This window comes from Apteryx mantelli, chromosome 1, assembly GCF_036417845.1.
Source record: "Apteryx mantelli isolate bAptMan1 chromosome 1, bAptMan1.hap1, whole genome shotgun sequence".
NCBI lineage: Eukaryota > Metazoa > Chordata > Aves > Apterygiformes > Apterygidae > Apteryx > Apteryx mantelli.
In genome coordinates, this window is record NC_089978.1 from 2140865 (window position 1) to 2153742 (window position 12878).

The 12878-nt window shown below is 46.4% G+C and overlaps 1 protein-coding gene and 1 non-coding gene across 2 annotated transcripts in view; one reads left to right on the top strand and one right to left on the bottom strand.

Moving 5' to 3' along the window:
- Positions 1-12878, bottom strand: part of CLPB (ClpB family mitochondrial disaggregase) — a 93341-nt gene that overhangs the window by 15078 nt on the left and 65385 nt on the right. The window contains exons 8-9 of the mRNA XM_067305809.1: positions 5911-5988; positions 2605-2660 (exon numbers count right to left, since the gene is read on the bottom strand). Coding sequence (XP_067161910.1) covers positions 2605-2660; positions 5911-5988 — 134 coding nt within the window. The remainder of the gene's footprint in view (positions 1-2604; positions 2661-5910; positions 5989-12878) is intronic.
- On the top strand, positions 6902-7094 carry LOC136991183 (U2 spliceosomal RNA). Its single transcript, XR_010883227.1, has one exon. It is a non-coding gene; the product is annotated as a U2 spliceosomal RNA (small nuclear RNA).

Below are 12878 nucleotides of genomic sequence, written 5' to 3' on the forward strand. Positions count from 1 at the left end.
TGAAGACAACTCAAATATTATCCCCTGACAACGGCCCTTCTCTGGACACCTATGTGAAATAGTTATTTACTGGAAAGAGCAACTGGAGGTGAGAGGATATGCAGACACTGGGAACAAGAACAGTCATTGTATGGAAGGACACATAATGTCTGTGTGTACATCTCACCAGGATACGTGCACATAGACAACACACACACACAGGGATATTCCACTTAATGGCAACTCATCTCTAAAGCAAAAAACATTCAGAGCTAATGGATGGGATTTTTAGCAATGCACAGGGTATCCCGATGCCTTTCAGATCCCAGATGTAGTCTAGAGGCATCAAGCCAAGAAGATGCTGCCATTAACTCCCACAATACAGAGGGAGGCAGTGACTGTGCTGCCCTGGAGGATCTGCCTGGTTTGCAGCTCTCCCATGACATGCCAATATTTGGTGGAGGCAGCAAGAGAACAGGCAATTTAGGATAGATTTCAATTCAAAACAGCCAATTTTCTCTGCATAATAAAAATATTAAAACATGAACAAAAACCTCTTTAGACCAACTGAAATGCTTTCCTTCAAAACTGTCAAAGTATTTTGTTACTCTAGCCTTCTTTTCATCAATTTAGTTCTTATCAGATAGAACTGAAACCAAACCAAACCAAACCAAACATATCCCCACTTAAACAGACTGTAGGAATCAGTTGTACGAGAAGTTTTTGTGTGAAAGAAGCTGCATCTTTTGATAGAAAATTCTTCTGCTGAAAGCATTTGAACCAGTCCAACGTAGCACTATCAGCCAAGTCACCCAAAGGCCACTCATGGCATATGTTCCACATTCTTGAAAGCCATCCCTAGCTTTCTGGACAATCTGCCTATAGATTTAAATGAGCTTCTCCTACCTATCCATCTGTAACAGGCAATAAGCATAGCGTGTCTCATTTAAACAGCCATAATTTCCATCAGGTCAAGGCTGTTCACCCCCTTAACCCACAGTGCTGGATCTGCACAAAGGCAAACCACCTCCTGCTTAACTGGACTCTCTAGGAACCACAAGTCTTCACCAGGCCCAAACTGCATAGGAAAAAGAAGTACAAAAATTGGCCTCACTTCTCAGAGGCTGGCTTTCTGGGCCCGATCCTGGCAGTGTGTACACCGACATGAAGGAGAAGCATCCCACCAGGGACCTGACAAGCAGCTGGTGAGAGCAAGACCAGAATCGGGCTAAGTCATGCTTTGCTTTGGTCTGTTCATGGCCTGAACCCTCCTCGCTCAGCGTTCATACCACGTGCTCTAACACGGGTTGGCTAAGGACATCAGCATTTGTCACGACATTGCAACCTCTCTATCAGTATGAAAATGAGACCATTATGGATCTCTTAATCAGTCAGTTCCTGCTAAGAGCTGCCTCCCCCATAACTGCCCATATAGTTTATGACCCCTCTTCACACTGCTCATTACAGCAATGACTGCCAAGCTGATTCATTACCAATAAAACTCCGATTTGTGCATGCTATTGAATTAACACAACATTCAGTGTTTAACTGATTTTTCTATTTGATGTTTGGCCAGGCATTGACCAGTTCCAGGTGCAGGAGTCTTGGATGAAGGTGCCCAAGATCCAGGAACTGGGATTTATTGCTTCTGGAAAGCAATTATAGAAGGTTGATGAAAAGAAACCAGAACAGCCATTTTTACAGCTTTGTTTTACTTTTGATCTTCTTTCTACATATGTCATTTTACCTTGTGTCTATTCTGTGCTGGAGGATGTGGGGGATAGGTGGGATTAATCTAACATCAGCTTACGGGGCAACTCTGCGTTTCTTCATTTTCCCCTGTGATGTGCACAGCCTTGGCTCTAGTATCTGCATCTTTCCACGGACCTCTGTGGAAGAAAGCTGGGTACTTCTCAAAGGCAGCTAGGGGCTTAAATGTGAAGCGAGGAATCCAAATCTAAATGCTTAGTGTTTCAAAACGGTAGACGTGCCCAACGTATCCCCCTACTAAAGAACCTATGGCCATGTAGGAAATAATTCTAATCCATTTTAACTAAAAACTGTCAAGTGGATAATAAAGAAAACCACACAAACAGCTTGTAGGCTTTGAATCTGAAACACTTCAGCACTGAGAACCCAAATCAATTCCACCGTTTCCACTGTCTATACTGATACATTGCAACAAACGGGGCAGCTAGGGACATGTGAAATGAATTTTTAGAATTTCATCTCTTCTAATGATTTATAGTGTTATTAGTAATGGGTGCAAAGAAATTTGTTCGCAACACACCATGTCAAAACGACAGCAACCTCAAACAGGGAGCACGATATTTTGTTAAGTTAGTTTAGATCTTTGTAATTCAAATGCCATTAGTAACACAGACAGGGACATAGGCCTTAACGGATTCATTTTAACCTAGCGGAGGCCCTTTCTCGGTGCACACGTACAAACCTCACGTTTCTTTTCTATTGACGAATAAAGCGTGCCGTGATCCAGACGGGCTGACTGGGAAGCTTGACTCTCAGCTCCAGGAAAGCCGGATGATGACCCTACCACCACGGAACAAAACGCCCCCTGCTATTAAAGGCCTTTGAGCAGCAAAGAGCAACGGGAAGAGGCATTACCTTTTTGACATCCTTGTGTATGTACTTGGCTGTCTGCTTGGCCAACTCCGTTTTACCTGTTCAAAACACAGGAAGGAAAGACGCACGTTAAACAGCTAGAAAGCACGTGTTAGCTGGGCGGCCGGCTCCGATGGCCACCCAGCCGCCCTTCCGCGAACCGTGCTAACTCCGAGGCTGTTAGCTGCTGTAACCAACACCCCCGTTTCGTCTGCGAATGCATTCCCAGTGCAGCGGGAATTACTGCAGAGCCCTGAGACGACACCTGACCCGAAAGCGGACGTAAGGCTGCAGAGAGACCACGTTTTCCTTGGTAAAGTCTGAGCGGGTGTTTCCGACATTGGCTTGTTTTAGATGGGTGGGTGGCAGCAGGTTGCCGGCAGTGGCTCCATGCAGAAAAGGTCAAATTTTCCTTCATTTTGAGGTCTCCAGGAGACCTTCAGAAGGTGAATTGCCCAGGGCTTCTGAAGCCCCAGGCCCCCTGAAGGGCAGCAACACCCAAACTGAGACACTGAGCCTTTGGGCTGGACGGGGGGAAGAAGCTGTGGAGCCGTGGTGACCCCGCAGCACGGATCTCCTCTCCAGCTTGGACAGCCCCTGTCCCAAGGGATTGCAATTGGGATTGAGATCTGACAGGCGTCCTCAGCACACGCGTGGGATACAGAGAGCAACGGCACAGCGCAACCGGCAGCGGCTCCCTGCTTCTCCTGCAGATAAGGAGACTCAAGGAACAAGTTGAAGGAGCGTTGCAAGGTGCCGCTGGGGGCCTCCTCCTTGTCCCAGGAGCAGCACAGCCCGGTCTGAACGCCTGCTAAAAAGGCAACGGGCAGCCCAGGGAGGAACACCGGCGGCTAAGGAAGCACCCGGTGCTTCATTTTAAACAGCTGATTCTTATACGATGGACAGAGAGATCTTAATTTTTTTTTCCACAAAAAGCTGCAGTTAGATCAGCTCTTTGCTAGATTTACTCTAAATACTCTACATTTCATGTGCAATGTCTCTTACTTTCTAGAAGAATAATTTCAGGGAAGTGTGAGAGTCTTTATTTGGTTTATATAAGGCAACTGTCATAAAATTCCAGGCTTACGAACAATCAGTAATTCAAAACATTTACCGCAGAGTAAATCCACATCGACACAGTATCAACAAACACAGCAGCTCAGTACGGCTGAGACCCGGTCCTCCCAACCTCTCCGTTCAGGGAAAAAACCCTGCTAAACAGGCAGGCTCTGCAGCGGGTCTGAAATATCCCGGGCTCTGCCAGACCCGGTGAATCGCCCGTCTTCCCTGAAGCTGCCTTGCTGCCACCCACCGGCATGTGACTGCTGGCTTTACCAGGCTGAGCTTCTTGGCTGATCTCAGCTCCCCCAGATTATCAGGAAAGGAGAGCCGCAGCCTTTTACAGACACAGAAGTCAAATCACAAGGTGCTCTGTGAGTTAAAACTTGCATCTCGTACTACGTCTGAAGCTAGTGGTGTATCTGCACCACATATCTATCCGTCTTATATTTAACTATACACTGAAAAATAGACGCTCAGACGTGTTAGGGCAGAGAACAGACACACGGCTATGCCATAAGCAACTATTCTAAATGAAAAAATTGCGCCTTAAAAACCAAACTAGCTAAAAAAAGCATACAGTTCTACATAGCCAATGGAGCTGCAGCTTAAAGTAGAAATGAGCTGTGCTGGTGTTAAAAACGGAATATTCCTAAAGCCATTGTATTTTGATAATGTCGTGCCTCTTGGAGTATTAAACATCTGCCCCAGTCCCATCCCAGAACAGCTGTTTTCTGTTAAGATAAATTTGGTAGATTAGATCTTCAGGATCACTTAATTAGAGCTCCTGCATAAGGAAGGCCAGAAAATTTTACCAACTCATTTCCACATCAAGCCCTAGCCTTCAGGTGATCCTGGCCCCTTCTTTTAGATATAATCACCACAAAAGGGCTGCAAAAAATGGGAATTCATCACTGTGCTTGGAAGCCTCTTCTGACACTGAAAACCTCTACCAAAATTTTGCATCTTATCTTCAGTTCATGCTTTGTTGCCTTCAAATACTGCTGTACCTTAGCCCAGTGTGTGAGCATATGTATGTATGTGTACGCACTCATGTATATATGTGTATATACATGTATATGAAGGGATCTTTAAAGTACTTAACTACTATGGGAACCTACTGAAAAGTGAAGACATTAGATATTTTAGTTTGTACAATACTTGGGCTTGCAGACCGCCGTTACATCAAGACCCATACAAAGTATCCGCTTGATACATTAAAATTCTCAGCCGCTTTGCTTTCTTATTTCAATATTCATTTTTACGGCAGTAAAAGAAGAAAAAACCTGTCACAGAAATATATGAGAGTTGAAGAGCTGACAATTCGTATTATTGAGCCTTCAGATCTGCTATAAGCAGTGCAATGAAGTCCCACAAACATTTCTTACCGTTTTTATACAGCTTTATAGCAACTCATTTAGAGTTAATACTTGGCCTGCTGCTGCTCTAAGGCAGGATCCTGTAGAGACAGTGACTGCTGCGTATGCGCCGTTACCTTAACCCTTCCTGCACCAGCCTCTTCCGAACAACCAAGTGACTCAGCTGGAGGTAGGAAAAGCACGGAGGCTCTTTCAAATGTCACAGCTCAGTTACTTTAAATCTATTTTTTTTTCCCCCAAGTAAAAGTCATTTTGTCCATTTCATGAACTGATCAACTGCCACGTTGCATTTTATTGTGTTTGAGGAAAAATACTATCAGCATCAATAAAATCACATCATCACGAAGAAACCCTTGCCCACAGCAGCAAGACGAGCAGAGCGCCTTTTTTTGCGATAGCAAATTTCTGTTAATAACCCTTCCTACGGAGGTACTCCTACTGGAAAGCACGGCGCTGTTAAAATTACATTTTTATTACGAAAACTCTCCCTTCCTGAGCCTTTAAGGGCAGACCGTCTCCAGGGATAACTCAGGGGGAGGCCATGCGCGCTCCGGCACGTGATGTGGCCCTGCGTGCTGAAGCCCGGTGCTGCTTGTCCTGCCGAGGGGCAGCAAGACGCACGGGACGACCACCCGGAAGGGCCGACGGCATCTCGCACCGGTATTTTATGCGGAGCTATGAACAGTTCTGCCGAAAGTGCTCTGGGCACGTGCCGAGTCCCGAGGAGCGGCTGAGCAGTCGAAACACCCCTGTCTCAGCCCCTTCCCACGCTCGCGTGTGCTGCGGGCGTACGCGAGCCGTGAGCGCTCCCAGCCCGGCCTCATCGCTGGCTCCCCATCCCTCTCGGGACAAAGGACAACCCAAACGTTACCTATTCCAGATGATCCCAAGAAAAGAAAGACCAGCGGGTGCTCTTCGTCATACCAGCCATTTTCCTTCCTCCGAATAGCTGCATTTAAACACAACAAAAACAAAAGGGGGAGAAAAAAGACCTATAAATCAATGACACAAAAGCAAGTATAATTATCACTAAGTATACACTATGTTTTACTGCTCTCTACCCACTCAAAGTCCTCACTACCATTAGTGCTATCTAATTTGATTAGCCAGCAAAGGCCCCAGAGACACCTAATCAGGTTAGCATGGATTTGGAAAGCTGCCCGGAGCAGATTTCGGATAAAGTTTTCCAGGATGTGCACTCAGCGTTGCCAGGGAAACAGAAAGGAGGGTGGACAGTGAATGAACGAGAAGGGGTTGTGAGGGGAGAATTCAAGAGGCACACCAGATTTCCAGCTTCTAACTGCAACCTTTCTGTGAAATGCCTGGTTTGAAGAAGTTTATACCTTATTTCTCTCATGCAAATTAAAAGAGGGATGTTTGAACTGAAGGTCGCAACAGCTCTGAATTGATGTATAGTTTCCTCAGAAGGAGTGGCAAGGGAGAGTGTTATCTGCACGAATGTCTGGGCAGCAAGACTGAAGAGCATCATGCCTAAGATACCAATGGAAAATTTTATACAAAGGCAAGGAGATTTTGGAAAGCAAAACACCCAATTATCTCCCAAAACACTAGAAATAAAACCTCATCCTTATTTCAGGACATACGACGGTTTGTCTTGCAGAATTTGTGATACCTCCTACCCAGTACAGGTTTCTGCAATCACCCAAGATGAGACTTAGCCACTCAGTCCCTCTGAGTAGTCTCAGACTCAATGAGTAGCTCCATCAAACCAGTAAAATCACTGCATGACACAAGTGGAAGACAAGGAAAGGTATCCCAGGCCAAGAGGAACACACACACCTGCAGGCTGCATCTGGCCTGTGGAACATAAGAACAACTGCACTGGTTCAGACCAAGGGTCCGTTGCTTCTTAGCCTTTTGGCTAAGAATTAAATAGTTCTTATCATTTTAATCTCTGATACATTCTTGGTTGGACTTGGTTGGACACATTATACTTGATGGTTGTTTGGTACCAGGAGATGGACGAGGTGCTTCCTCCATCCACTCCAGGCACAAGCTTGGTACAGTAGTGTTCCCAGGAATGGTGTGAAAAGCAGCAGGCACACGAGGATGCCCAGGGAAGAGCAAGACTACAGCAAGCATCCTTTCCCTTCCTCTATTCTGCTGACTTCCAGCTATTTTCCGCTATTTTCCTGTGTCAGCCCTGGTTTATCTATTGAGTATTTTCAATGGGTCTCACTCCCCAGTAGCTGTCTAGCCTCCCTGCAATCCAAGTGAGTGTTATCCAGCATGCAGCTTTCCAGGAGTCTTTGGACAAGTCCGTGCTGAGCACAGGCTATGGAAAAGAGACTCCAACAGAATTTGCACCCTGAAACATTTTGCAGTGACTGCTAGTAAACGTGAAATATTGGTGTAGGTGGGTAACTGCCCTGGTTTAACAGTTTTTAGGGTCATCAAACTGCTTCAGTTCATGCAGCAGCTAAAGAGGGTAGGGAGAGGAGTAAGAATTTTGCGGGGCCTGTTCCGAACGTTGATTTGCAGGGCTCCAAATCTCAGCCCAAATCTTACCCAGATCTTGTAAGGAGTGAAGCAGGGCAAGCTTGTTACTTCCAGCAGGTTTGTGAAGGATCCGGGCTGAGGGAGGTGGAGACATGTAAGAAAAGCATTACTGGGGTCTATCTCCCAGCTTGTCTCAGACGGGCTCCAGCGACGATCGGGAGAGCGGACGCTGCCCGTGGGTAGAGCTGTTCCTCCTGAGACCAGAACGTGCGGTAACGGGGGACCGCAGCGCGGTTATTCCCTCGCCCTGCCTGCTAACTCTGCCCATGAATTAAACCCAAATCCCAGGCCACACTGGAAGCGAGAAAAGAATCGGAGCTTGCTCAGCTGTGCGAGCCCTTGGGGCACGGCGCTGGTCACCAGCTGCCCTGGCCAAGCCGTAGCCAGGCTGGGACCGTGGGACGTGAAAGGCTACGGAGAAGGGCCATGGCTCGGACAGAGCAGCGCTCTCACCTGTACCTAACCCCAGAGGTACTGAAGTATATGCTGAAGTATACTGAACAGGCAACGCGTGGCCGTCTCCTGCTTCCGATGGGAAGAGACAGAACCACAGCTCCGTCCGCCGAGGTCCTCCTGATTTATCTGCATTATTTAAACATGGCCCCTATTACAGCTCTTAGAAAGAGTTATTCTTGCCATATTGATTGCTGCACGCTATAAAGTGTTTTGTGATATTTTGTAAGAAGCTACATAAACCCAAACTGTGTTGTCTTGTAAATGATGGGGAGGCTGCACCTAGTAACTTACCTGTAAGCGTGCTTTTTAAAATTCTGCACAGACCTGTGGCTCAGCAGCTGCCGGATGGCAATGAGACCAGAGATGCAGCAGTTTATGTTTGAAATAAGTAGGGCACGAAATGGGCAAGATGCCAAAGAATTCTAACCTAAGTTATTTTTAAGGTAGCAGAGGAAAATAACAGCAGCAGAGGCAAAAACCCTGCAGAAGGAAAATTAGAGGAAAAAAATACTCAGAGATCTGCGGCTTGATTGCACTTTTCAAATAAAGCTTTTTCTAAACACTGCTGTACAAGTGGCTCTGCCTTTCGGTGACTTCCACAGCGAACATACTCCAGTTTAAGAATAAAAATGTTATCTCCTTTCTTTATGAGTGCCACCTCAAAACGTCAGCCTGGGACTGAGTCTCTGACCTTGTCCCCCAGCCCCGGGACTCTCAACTGCCTGTGACTCCCCATAACGGAGTGTGGCAGCTCCTCTGCCTTCAAGCACCTGATGGCAACTCGGGAAGCTCCGGGTTTGTTGTCTCCCCGGGAGCTGGCAGGAAGTACCAGACAGTAATCTTTATAAATAGCAAATCCTGAAATTCAACCTGAGAAAGAAAGAAAGAAAGAAAGAAAGAAAGTCCATGAAAAAGCTCTGCTTGATAGGGTTAGGGAAAATAAAAGAGTCCTAAGAAAAGACATCCTAACAGCGGCATGTGAAGAGGTCTTCCCGCAGGTACAGGGATAGAAAACTGATGTAGGTAATACTTAATAAATATTTCCATTTTGCATGCAAAAAGAAGCTGAATATCTTACTTATGCTATACGAGTGACAGTGAAAAGCTGCCTCTGCCAGCAAGAGACATGGCAGGAGGGCGTTAAATAGCGGCAGCTAAAGTGAAATACTATAGCAGCCGGATTGTATAACAGCACTGACGAGTTTCAAACGAATTGGCCAAGAAGCTCTTGGGGTTGCTCCTGTTGCCGAAAAGATCTGTGTGTAGACAAACTCCTCCAAGCCTGTGTCTGTATTTGGGGAGGGCAAGTAGGACAACCGGGCAGGATGAAAGCTGATAAAACTGATGAGGATTAGGAAGATAAGTAGAAAGCCTCAAGTAAGTCTGAAAACCTGCCTTACAGAGCAAGAAAAATTCAGTCTGCTGAGGTTAACGGTGAGAGGTTTAAGGGTTGACTTGACCACAGTCATTAAGCGCCTACACAAGAAAGCGCAGAACTCGCTAATCCAGCAGACAAAGATCTAACACGCTCCAGGGGCTGGAGCTAGACAAATTCAAACTAGAAGTAAGGCAGAATGTTTTTTAACAATGACGATGATTAAGCATTAGAACAACCTACAAAGAGGAGTGTGACTGAATCTCTAATCACCTGCAGAGCCTGTAGAAAAAACCACGATGTCTTTCTAAAAGACGGTTTTAGCTCAGCCAGAAGCTAAAGGCTTGTATTGCTTCCACGCGGCAGGTCAGACTAAATGGTCCTAAGAGTCCACTTTAACCATAAACTTCAGCGGCACCTCTACCCTGCAAAACGGGGCCGAGCGCAAGGACTGCAGAGCTGGAGGAGACTTCAGCCACAGCGCCCCGTGGACTTGCCTGCTTATTCCTGGATGCAATCTCGATGCCTCATCCAGTGCCTTGGCCACACTAATAAGTCCTGACTCTTGTCAAGGCTTAATTAGCGCAGGCGTCGAGCCAAGCTCCATGACCGGATTGCATCCGGATGTGTCTCACCCGCAGCCCGCCCGGGAGGTGCGGAGGTGCTCCGTGAACGCACAGCGGCGCGCGACAGAGACGTGCCCTGCGAAAGGCACAGCTTCTGCAAGGAAAATGCAGAGACAGCACCGTGACGAGACGGGTGGACACGGGCTGCTGCGAGAGGGATAGCCGTGTCACTGCGGCCGGACACTTCCCGGGAGAGAAAGGCAAGGGCAGAACAACGGTTTTAAGGAAAGAACTGGGGCAGGCTTTCAAAAGCCTGTCCTGCAGCTCCACCGACCAAGAGGTGAGAGTTGGTGTCTCCGTCTTCTCAGAAACCACAGCCGCCAGCTCCCACCGCGTTCCTCGGAGAGCGTTCCACCACGCCGGCAGCTCCCCGGCGGCGGAGAGCACGCCCTCCTCCTTTGGCCTTTATCGCAGCAAACGTGAGGTCAAATACCACGGGTGGATATTCTTTTTTTAAATTGATGGGGAATAACACGACCGCCGACAATTTCTGCAGCTATTTCAGCTAAGATAATAAAGGTAATAAACTTTTGCTTCAGGGCACGGAGTGACCACTTGCAGGGGTCAGCGCGTACAACGGTCCGAAGGCAGCTAGGTTAAGTGTGGTCTTTTTTCACTCTCCTCCGCAGCAGGATACCAGACTTCAGGGATAAATGCTCAGCTCACTCATAGCAACTCCAATGATATAAACCACACCATAAAAAACTACCATAAAGTTAGTGCTTGTGATTCGGAATTAGATCTTGGCTAGAGGGTGTTCTTGATCATCGTTTTGCAGAATGAGTTAGTTAGATCAACACAGAGTGATGAGGTATAAAATCTTTTCTATAAGTAGGCTTAAAATTATGACATATTCTACCACACTGCCTAGCCTCAGCACTCTTAAGCTTTGCAAAACCTGAAAAATACTGGTTGCTACCAGAGAGGGGCCACTGAACACCCAAGTTTTACAGGCACAGTTCTCCAAATCCTAATGCTGGCCTCCGCACAATTTAGCCTCAGCAATAGGGAACAAGATGCCATCTTAGGACAAAACACCAGCTCAGTGCCACTTTGAAGGATTAAAACTTCTGAAAGAGCAAAAATGCCCGCAGAAGAACTCCTGCCCTTGGTGTTTGTGGCCCCACAAAGCAGCTGTCCGCCCCGTTGATTGTTTTTTAATGATATTCATGCAAGAAACCCATCCTATGCCTCTTGGAAAGCTGTCTCCTTCCTCCTCTAATGTCAAGGTTGGCAGAAATAAATAAATAACCAGAGGTGGGTCACACTGCTTTACCGAAATTTCATTAAGAAATCCAGACCCAATGTCCAAGCAGAGAGGCTGATGATGACGCCTGGGCCTTCTTCTCTGGAGCCATTTCCAGTGTCGCTGCAGTGCTTTCACTTTATTTCGTACATCTGTAACAGCGTAACTGTAGCGCTGTGTCTCTGAGAGGCCCTTCAGCTTGCTATTGAACTGATAAATTCACTGTATTACTTTACACAAATCAATACCCTAGCAGTTATCAGGGGTTGATGTGACCGAAATTGGTTTCAGCCAATTTGTGAGTGTAATAAATGTCCATTTATCAAATCAATTCATTCAGAGGTGCTTCTTAGACCGCCCAGGCGCAGGGTACCACAGGGGTGAGTGTCTCCAGGTCCATACCCACTGTGGGATCGCTCTCCTCTGTCAAGGCTCTGAAGCTATGGACCACACCAAGAGCTGGCTTCCCAGCTTGGGTTTCACCAGCTGAGGAGTCTCTTATGGGATCTACCACAATCCTCAAGAACCTGCTGGCCGGGCCCCACTTGCAGTGCTTCTAAGATGCAGAAGAAGAAGAACCTCAAATTGGATCAAAGAGGCTTCCTTAGAAAGTGTGACCTGCCTGGGTTAGGATGTGTTCCAAGTGCTCACTCTATATTTAGTTCAGAATTGTGGCCAACCTGCTTCAGTAAAACAAGTGCCTATGCACACCAAAATAAAGGACTTGTAAAGAAATCTGTCTTGTCCACACAGAAAACAGTTTCCTTGGGATCAAAGCAAGATGATATCCCTGCTCATCCATTTTCTTTCAGCTCTGAAACTCCAACTACTTTCAACATTATGACCACTCAGCATGTTCAAAATTTGTAATTTTATAAGTGGACTTTCCGCACTCACCTTTATTCAAATTCTCTGCATGAAAAAATAAATATTTTTTCTCCCTCTCTCCTTATTCAACTTTAGGAAGAGTCTTAACACAGATATTACTTCAATCCAAAAGGCTTAGAAAATCAATACTGGAAAATGGTGGTTTTGGAATCCCACCTCTAAGTGATCACTGCCTGGAAAATGCTATATGTGTGTAAAAGGAGGTATTTTTTCTCTGGCAGCATAGTTAGGATATGAGATCACAGAACAAAAAAGATACGTACTTTTAAAAAAATGCTCTCCTTTGGTTTATAATCTTAGACAGGAGATTCTTTCTGCTGGATCCCTATGAAGCATGCCTTGTTTCACCCCGGTGTCTCTGTATATTCATGTGAAAAGGCAGACGAGAGCTAACCGGATTCAGGGTATAATAATTTATGGAAGTGCCCTGGAAACACAATCATAAGCCTTTTAGCTGTTCGTTTGCATGAACTGGTTCCATTAGTCGCTGGGATCACAGGAATGACCTGCCTGTTTTGTTCTGACGTGTTACGAGATGGAATATTTCATCTGGATTTTGTTAAGACGCAGCAAACACCTTGGCCCGCACAGGGGACAGCATCGTTCAGCCGCAGCCAAACTGCCTCCCGTTAGGCAGTAGCCTTCCCCATTTGGAGCACTAGGAGGAATATTGACCCCTCGGAGATGTTACGATCGGGTTATCATCATCCAGCATACCACAGTCCTGC